The 9,277-nt window shown below is 44.3% G+C and overlaps 1 protein-coding gene across 1 annotated transcript; it reads left to right on the forward strand.

The window, feature by feature from the left end:
* The first annotated feature begins 560 nt into the window (after positions 1 to 560).
* LOC134203559 (PH domain-containing protein DDB_G0275795-like) lies at positions 561 to 1,076 on the forward strand. The gene has a single exon (XM_062678410.1). The coding sequence runs from the start codon at positions 561 to 563 to the stop codon at positions 1,074 to 1,076; it is 516 nt and encodes a 171-aa protein (XP_062534394.1).
* The last annotated feature ends 8,201 nt before the right edge of the window (positions 1,077 to 9,277 follow it).

The following is a 9,277-nucleotide window of genomic DNA, read 5'->3' on the forward strand; positions in this document are numbered from 1 at the left end:
TATGCACTTCGCTAAATGAACATATGAAGTCGTGTGACTCTCGTGCGACCTCAACAATTGCCAACATTTGTAAGTCGAATACGGCATTGTCACAAAAAATTCACCATCTATGTGACGAGAGGCTTATTTGCCTTCAAAATGACGTGGTTCTTTTAACAAAAAGTACCGAAACACTGGCATCATCGAGCCAAGCATCAAAACTTCAAGAAATTCACGACGAAGTAAAATTTGTGTCCGCGAATATATTCGCCCCACAATTAAATGCAGCGGGAACCAGTGCTAGCCAGCCAAAAACTCTGGAGGAAGAATTAACAGAAAATAATAGCCTACCTCTCATCACCCCGCTTCAACAGCGCGCACAACAGCAGCTGCAACCAGACCCCCCATCGCCCACTAAGAATAAACTTGCGCGTAATGCCATTGCTGAGCTTTTTGCTGAGCGTCGTGCAAAAATGCTAAGTGCCGATGCTCACCGTGGGCGTGGGCCCGGCCCGGCTGGAAATGCTTTCAAGGTGGGGAAATGAAATGTAGGTGGAGCCCAGACTGGACAAAATTGGAACATGAACGGCGTCAGCAGAACATCTCCGTGCAAAACAATCGTCTCAGCAGCACCAATACCCGAGGCAGCAATATATAAAACCAACATCGTTAGCAAGACGAGTGTCAAACGAACCACTGAAATGATTAAACGACCTGAACGACGCAGTAAAAGCAACAACAAACTAAATGACAAGCAACTACTGCTAATGGCAAAAAGTCAGTTTTCTGGTCCTCCAATAACAACAGAACATCCAATTGCAGCTCTATCAGCTCCTAGTGCAAAATCTTTCATCCACTTTAAGAAGGGTGAAATCATCTATCCAGCTGAAAAATCACAAATGAAACATCAACCACCTTACGCTAATACTCAGCAGAATCAACAGCAACGGCAGCAGCAGCAACAACAGCATCAGCAGCAGCAACTACAGCAACAAGAACAGCCACCAAATCCTGATGGCCAATTCGAACTAAACCCAATGAGACCACCCATCGTTCGTCTGACGCAACAATCTACGGAAGGGACGGGCGGTTCCTAAAAGCCAGACTACGTGACCCTACCATCATGAGGGTTGTTCGGTTGTATCTTGCGTACATGAAAGACCAGCCCCAAATGTATGCATCGATGGAAAGACGCCAACCAGCATCAAGATGCTTCTTGCATCTGAAGGACTACCATCGTCTCCTGAACACCTTCATCGCATATTCACCGAAGTACATCGGGAATATGGAGTTGGGCCAGTTGAAGCCGCAGCAGACCTGCAGTCTTATCGCCAATACCTTTCGAGCGAACGGACACATCGCTTGCAACAGCTAAGGGAGAGCTCAACCAGGTTCCACTCTCCTTCCACCAGAAATTTTCCCAAGTAAGGACGCCTTCTTCGCCTGAAGTAAGTAGCACTATTTCTTTGACCGACGAGCAGCCAAATCTTCTTCAGAATTTAAACAGAATGTGACTGAAGTTTCGATATATTGTCAAAATTTCAATCGCATGAAAAGTCCAGCTAAAATGAAGGAAATTTATAAAAACATTTTGAGCACGTCTTTTTCGGCCATTTTGGCTACCGAAACTAGCTGGGACGGAAGCGTAAAAAGTGAAGAAGTTTTTGGAAGCGGCTTTAATGTATTTCGAAACGACAGAAATTTTCATGAGTCCAATAGAGAATCAGTTGGGGGAGTTCTTGTAGTTATTTCGGCCATTTTTAATTCAGACATTATTCCAACATCCAAATTTAAAGAATTTGGGCATGTTTTGGTGAACAGGTGAAAAACATGTGGTTGCCTCAGTGTATTTTCCACCTGATCATGCTTATAAAAGCACGTATTAATCTCCAATGTGCTGAACAAATTTTATCACAACTCCCTTCAGAGGTTAAAGTTCACATCTCCAATGACTTTAACCACCGCAATACCAACTTCATTATGGACTCTGAAAATGAAAGTATTCTACTCCCAGTCGTTGGGGACAATGAAACATTGCAATTTATTTTCGATTCAACCTCTAAACTTGGGCTTAATCAAATTAACCATATAAAAACAGACAGCAATGCTATTTGGACTTTCATTAATTAATGTATATGAAGATTTCTGTGTGACTGAATCATTAAATCCATTGTGGAAAAATGAAGCGTTTCACACAGCAATCGAATATTCTTTAATCATTCACGCCCACCAAAGACAAAACGACTATGAGTACGAGGAAGTCTTCGAATACCATTCAGCAGACTATGAAAGAATTAAACTAAGATTAAATAGTATTAATTGGCAGTCAATTATAAGGAATGACGGAAACATCGATGCTGCTGCATACGCTTTTAACGAAACTTTACAGCAAATAATTGAACAAGAAATTCCACTTAAGAAAAACGACGACAAAGAAATACAAAAGTCCAAGCTGGTACAATAGTCAAATCATAAATTTGAAAAATCGCAAACAAAAAGCACATAAAATCTACAAGAAAGAAGAGAGTGATCAAAACTTAGCGAAATATTTGGAAATCTGCGACCAACTGAATCTAGCCATCAGTAATGCACTTGAAAAATATAATTCAAAAACTGAGCTTGAAATAAAGTCCTGTCCAAAGAACTTTTTCAATTACGTAAAAACAAAATTAAAATCAGACAATTTTCCATCTGTAATGCACCTCGACGAAAATGTTGGCGATAGCTCGGAAAAAAACTGTAATTTATTTGCCAATTTTTTCCAAGACATCTATACTACATACATTTCGAAAGAACATCGCGACCGCGATTTTTTGCATTTTATCCAGAATTTTTCAGGGATGTTGTCGTAAATCGACTTCAAGTGCAGGAAGTTTTCGACGCTCTAATGAACTTGGATGCTTCGAAGGGACCTGGCCCTGACACCCCGAGTAGACGAAAATAGCTCAATAATATCAAATGTTGATAAGATAGCAAAATGAGATATGGACATGATTGATATAAGAGATAAAGATCAGACGATAATATCAATATTTTGCACTAACATATCATAAGGATATCAATATATGTTATTTGTAATAAGTGATCAATATCAAGTGCCATTAGTTTGTTCTTATCCATAGCATATCTTGTTATTTAAATGATATTTCGGTGCAAATTTTTGATATTGTTGCCTGTTCTTTTATCTCTTATATCAATCAAGTCCATATCATGTTTTGTTATTCTGTTCATGGCCTCTGCCCGGGACGATTCCACCAGTATTTATTAAAAAATTAGCAAAAGAACTCACTACTCCTCTATATTGGCTTTTCAATAAGTCTCTGGAATATGGAATCTTCCCAAAAATATGGAAAAGCTCTTTTCTAGTACCAATATTTAAATCTGGTCGAAAATCAGACGTACGTAATTATCGTGGCATAGCCCTTATCTCTTGCATTCCAAAACTTTTCGAGGCAATTGTCAACGAGAAGCTATTTTTGCAAATCAAAAACAGAATAACTGACACACAACACGGCTTTTTTAAAGGTCGCTCGACCTCAACAAATCTCCTTCAATTCGTAGATTTTTCATTGAATGCAATGGATAACGGCAACCATGTAGAAGCTCTATATACGGACTTTAGCAAGGCATTCGATCGCATTGATATATAGCGATGCTGCTTTTTAAACTACACAAAATTGGAATTGAACCACTACTCCTGAAATGGCGTGAAGCATACCTAACTGACCGCCAACAAATTAGCAAATTTAATGGACACAAATCAACACAAATTCAAGTCACTTCGGGAGTACCTAAAGGCTCTCATTTGGGCCGTCTTCTTTTTGTCTTGTACGTAACCGACATTTCCTTCATTCTGAAAAACATTAAAGTGTTAATTTATGCCGATGATATGAAGCTCTTTATGGAAATAAGAAACGAAGTCGACATTAATGTATTCCGCAATGAAATAGCCAAATTCTAGATATGGTGCAAGAAAAGACTATTAGAACTGGATCTAAAGAAATGCAACTTAATATCATTTAGCAGAAAAAGAACAATACCAAACATTTCAATCGCAGTAGGAAATCAGAATGTTGAAAAATGTGAAAGAGTAAGGGACTTAGGAGTAATCTTAGACTCTAAACTTTCTTTCGTAGACCACTACAACACAATCATTCACAGGGCTAATAACATGCTAGGGTTCATAAAGCGTTTCTGCTATAACTTTCATGACCCATATACAATTAAAACACTTTATGTAGCTTATGTTAGATCAATAATGGAATATTGCAGTATTGTATGGTCTCCTTTCTCAATCACGTACAAAGAGAGATTAGAATCTGTACAAAAGCAATTTTTACTATTTGCTCTTCGTAAATTAGGCTGGACATCATTTCCACTCCCATCATACAAAGCACGCTGCATGCTTATTGACATACAGACTTTGAAAGAGCGGCGTGAAATAGCAATGGTTTCCTTCGTAAATGATATCGTTTCGCAACGTGTTGATTCACCTGAAATCTTATCAAAATTAAACTTTTATATTCCTTCAAGGCAACTTCGTAATCGTACCTTATTTATAACAAACTATCATCGAACAAATTATGCCAAATTTGGACCTTCTTTGAATCGAATAATGCACATTTACAATCAACACTGCAAAGCTATCGACTTTACAATGTCTCGGCAGAATCTTAAAACATATTTTAATAGAATTCGAAATCGCAACACATAAGACAAAAGATATAACATTTTTTATCTGTACTATTTAATCTCTAGTTAATTTTTTATTATAAATATATGGTAAATACTTCACAATTTATGTATATTAGCATAAGGAAGGAATTATGTATATTTATATGTACTAGTCTACGACGGTTGACGAAATTAATAAATAAATAAATAAAGAGGCTGGAAGCCTCCTTTCAAGAGGCCTCAGAAGCCTCCTTTAAAGGGCCTCAGAAGCCTCCTTTCAAGAGGCTCGGAAGCCTCCTTTCAAGAGGCACGGCGGCCTCCCTTCAAGAGGCGCAGAAGCCTCCTTCCAAGAGGCCTCGGAAGCCTCCTTTCAAGAGGCTCAGAAGCCTCCTTTCAAGAGGCTCAGAGCCTCCTTTCAAGAGGCTCAGAAGCCTCCTTTCAAGAGGCTCCAGAAGCCCCCTTTCTAGAGGCTCGGAAGCCTCCATTAAAGCGGCTCGGGGTCCTTTTTTTACGAGGCTCGGAAGCCTCCTTTCAAGAGGCTCGGAAGCCTCCTTTCAAGAGGCTCGGAAGCCTCCTTTCAAGAGAGCTCAGAAGCCTCCTTTCAAGAGGCTCAGGAAGCCTCCTTTCAAGAGGCTCAGGAAGCCTCCTTTCAAGAGGCTCAGAAGCCTCCTTTCAAGAGGCTCAGAAGCCTCCTTTCAAGAGGCTCAGGAAGCCTCCTTTCAAGAGGCTCGGAAACCTCCTTTCAAGAGGCTCCAGGAAGCCTCCTTTCAAGAGGCTCAGGCCTCCTTTCAAGAGGCTCAGAGCCTCCTTTCAAGAGGCTCAGGGAAGCCTCCTTTCAAGAGCTCAGAAGCCTCCTTTCAAGAGGCTCGGAAGCCTCCTTTCAAGAGGCTCAGAGCCTCCTTTCAAGAGGCTCAGGCCTCCTTTCAAGAGGCTCAGGAAGCCTCCTTTCAAGAGGCTCGGAAGCCTCCTTTCAAGAGGCTCAAGCCTCCTTTCAAGAGGCTCGGAAGCCTCCTTTCAAGAGGCTCAGGAAGCCTCCTTTCAAGAGGCTCAGAGCCTCCTTTCAAGAGGCTCAGAAGCCTCCTTTCAAGAGGCTCAGAAGCCTCCTTTCAAGAGGCTCAGGCCTCCTTTCAAGAGGCTCAGAAGCCTCCTTTCAAGAGGCTCAGAAGCCTCCTTTCAAGAGGCTCAGGCCTCCTTTCAAGAGGCTCGGAAGCCTCCTTTCAAGAGGCTCAGGCCTCCTTTCAAGAGCTCAAGCCTCCTTTCAAGAGGCTCAGAGCCTCCTTTCAAGAGGCTCGGAAGCCTCCTTTCAAGAGGCTCAAAGCCTCCTTTCAAGAGGCTCAGAAGCCTCCTTTCAAGAGCTCAGGCCTCCTTTCAAGAGGCTCAAGCCTCCTTTCAAGAGCTCAGAGCCTCCTTTCAAGAGGCTCAGAGCCTCCTTTCAAGAGGCTCAAGCCTCCTTTCAAGAGGCTCGGAAGCCTCCTTTCAAGAGGCCTCAGCCTCCCTTTCAAGAGCTCAGGAAGCCTCCTTTCCAAGAGGCTCAGAGCCTCCTTTCAAGAGGCTCAGGCCTCCTTTCAAGAGGCTCAGGAAGCCTCCTTTCAAGAGGCTCAGAGCCTCCTTTCAAGAGGCTCAGAAGCCTCCTTTCAAGAGGCTCAGAAGCCTCCTTTCAAGAGGCTCTGGAAGCCTCCTTCAAGAGGCTCGGAAGCCTCCTTTCAAGAGGCTCAGGCCTCCTTTCAAGAGGCTCAGGCCTCCTTTCAAGAGGCTCAGAAGCCTCCTTTCAAGAGGCTCAGAAGCCTCCTTTCAAGAGGCTCAGAGCCTCCTTTCAAGAGGCTCAGAGCCTCCTTTCAAGAGGCTCAGGCCTCCTTTCAAGAGGCTCAGAAGCCTCCTTTCAAGAGGCTCGGAAGCCTCCTTTCAAGAGGCTCAGAGCCTCCTTCAAGAGGCTCAGAGCCTCCTTTCAAGAGGCTCAGAAGCCTCCTTTCAAGAGAGCTCAGAAGCCTCCTTTCAAGAGGCTCAGAAGCCTCCTTTCAAGAGGCTCAAGCCTCCTTTCAAGAGGCTCAGAAGCCTCCTTTCAAGAGGCCTGGAAGCCTCCTTTCAAGAGGCTCAGAGCCTCCTTCAAGAGGCTCAGAAGCCTCCTTTCAAGAGGCTCAAGCCTCCTTTCAAGAGGCTCAGAAGCCTCCTTCAAGAGGCTCAAGCCTCCTTTCAAGAGGCCTGGAAGCCTCCTTTCAAGAGGCTCAGAGCCTCCTTTCAAGAGGCTCAGAAGCCTCCTTTCAAGAGGCTCAGAGCCTCCTTTCAAGAGGCTCGGAAGCCTCCTTTCAAGAGGCTCAGGAAGCCTCCTTTCAAGAGGCTTGGAAGCCTCCTTTCAAGAGGCTCAGAAGCCTCCTTTCAAGAGGCTCGGAAGCCTCCTTTCAAGAGGCTCAGGCCTCCTTTCAAGAGACTCAGGAAGCCTCCTTTCAAGAGGCTCAGGAAGCCTCCTTTCAAGAGACTCGGAAGCCTCCTTTCAAGAGGCCCAGGCCTCCTTTCAAGAGGCTCAGAGCCTCCTTTCAAGAGGCTCAGAGCCTCCTTTCAAGAGGCTCGGAAGCCTCCTTTCAAGAGGCTCCAGGCCTCCTTTCAAGAGGCCTGGAAGCCTCCTTTCAAGAGGCTCAGAGCCTCCTTTCAAGAGGCTCGGAAGCCTCCTTTCAAGAGGCTCAGGAAGCCTCCTTTCAAGAGGCCTGGAAGCCTCCTTTCAAGAGGCTCAGGCCTCCTTTCAAGAGGCCTGGAAGCCTCCTTTCAAGAGGCTCAGAGCCTCCTTTCAAGAGGCTCGGAAGCCTCCTTTCAAGAGGCTCAGGCCTCCTTTCAAGAGGCTCAAGCCTCCTTTCAAGAGGCTCAAGCCTCCTTTCAAGAGGCTCAGAAGCCTCCTTTCAAGAGGCTCAGAAGCCTCCTTTCAAGAGAGCCTCAGAAGCCTCCTTTCAAGAGGCTCAGGAAGCCTCCTTTCAAGAGCTCAGGAAGCCTCCTTTCAAGAGGCTCGAAGCCTCCTTTCAAGAGGCTCAGGAAGCCTCCTTTCAAGAGGCTCAGGCCTCCTTTCAAGAGGCTCAAGCCTCCTTTCAAGAGGCTCAGAAGCCTCCTTTCAAGAGGCTCAGAGCCTCCTTTCAAGAGGCTCAGAGCCTCCTTTCAAGAGGCTCGGGAAGCCTCCTTTCAAGAGGCTCGGGAAGCCTCCTTTCGAGAGGCCTCAGAAGCCTCCTTTCAAGAGGCTCAGAAGCCTCCTTTCAAGAGGCTCAGAAGCCTCCTTTCAAGAGGCTCAAAGCCTCCTTTCAAGAGCTCAGAGCCTCCTTTCAAGAGGCTCAGAAGCCTCCTTTCAAGAGGCCCAGCCTCCTTTCAAGAGGCCTGAAGCCTCCTTTCAAGAGGCTCAAGCCTCCTTTCAAGAGGCCTCAAGCCTCCTTTCAAGAGGCTCAGAAGCCTCCTTTCAAGAGGCTCAGAAGCCTCCTTTCAGAGGCTCAGAAGCCTCCTTTCAAGAGGCTCCAGCCTCCTTTCAAGAGGCCTGGAAGCCTCCTTTCAAGAGGCTCAGAAGCCTCCTTTCAGAGGCTCGGAGCCTCCTTTCAAGAGGCTCAGAAGCCTCCTTTCAAGAGGCTCAGGAAGCCTCCTTTCAAGAGGCTCAGAAGCCTCCTTTCAAGAGGCTCGGAAGCCTCCTTTCAAGAGGCCTCAAGCCTCCTTTCAAGAGGCTCGGAAGCCTCCTTTCAAGAGGCTCAGAAGCCTCCTTTCAAGAGGCTCAGAAGCCTCCTTTCAAGAGGCTCGGAAGCCTCCTTTCAAGAGGCTGGAAGCCTCCTTTCAAGAGGCTCGGAAGCCTCCTTTCAAGAGGCTCGGAAGCCTCCTTTCAAGAGGCTCGGAAGCCTCCTTTCAAGAGGCTCGGAAGCCTCCTTTCAAGAGGCTCGGAAGCCTCCTTTCAAGAGGCTCGGAAGCCTCCTTTCGAGAGGGTCGGAAGCATCAAACTTTGATTCGATTTTTATTCAATTTTGATTTCGATTCGAATTCGGTTCGATTTCGATTCGATTTCGATTCGATTTCGATTCGATTTCGATTCGATTTCGATTCGATTTCGATTCGATTTCGATTCAATTTCGATTCGATTTCGATTCGATTTCGATTCGATTTCGATTCGATTTTGATTCGATTTTGATTCGATTTCGATTCGATTTCGATTCGATTTCGATTCGATTTCGATTCGATTTCGATTCGATTTCGATTCGATTTCAATTCGATTTCGATTCGATTTCGATTCATTTTCGTTTCAATTTCAATTCGATTACGATTCGATTTCGATTCGATTTCAATTCGAATTTAATTCGATTTCGATTCGATTTCGATTCGAATTCGATTTCAATTCGAATTCGATTCCGATTAGATTTCGATTCGATTTCAATTCGATTTCAATTCGATTTCGATTCGATTTCGATTCGATTTCGATTTCGATTCGATTTCAAGTCGATTTCGTTCGATTGTCGATGTCGATTCGATTTCGATTAGATTTTGAACCAATCCGAAGGACCATCGAAATATGCCAAGATCGAGGTACAAAAGGTTGACAAGATCGGAGGGCCAAGATCTAAATGATAAAAGGTCGAATGGAATAAATTAAAATCTTATTAGCTTAGCTTAGCTT

Source organism: Armigeres subalbatus, unplaced genomic scaffold (genome assembly GCF_024139115.2).
Source record: "Armigeres subalbatus isolate Guangzhou_Male unplaced genomic scaffold, GZ_Asu_2 Contig197, whole genome shotgun sequence".
Classification (NCBI taxonomy): domain Eukaryota; kingdom Metazoa; phylum Arthropoda; class Insecta; order Diptera; family Culicidae; genus Armigeres; species Armigeres subalbatus.

What these genes read in the sequence shown, in the direction of transcription:
- LOC134203559 (XM_062678410.1), top strand. Translation starts at nt 561, where the DNA reads ATGAACGGCGTCAGCAGAACATCTCCGTGCAAAACAATCGTCTCAGCA.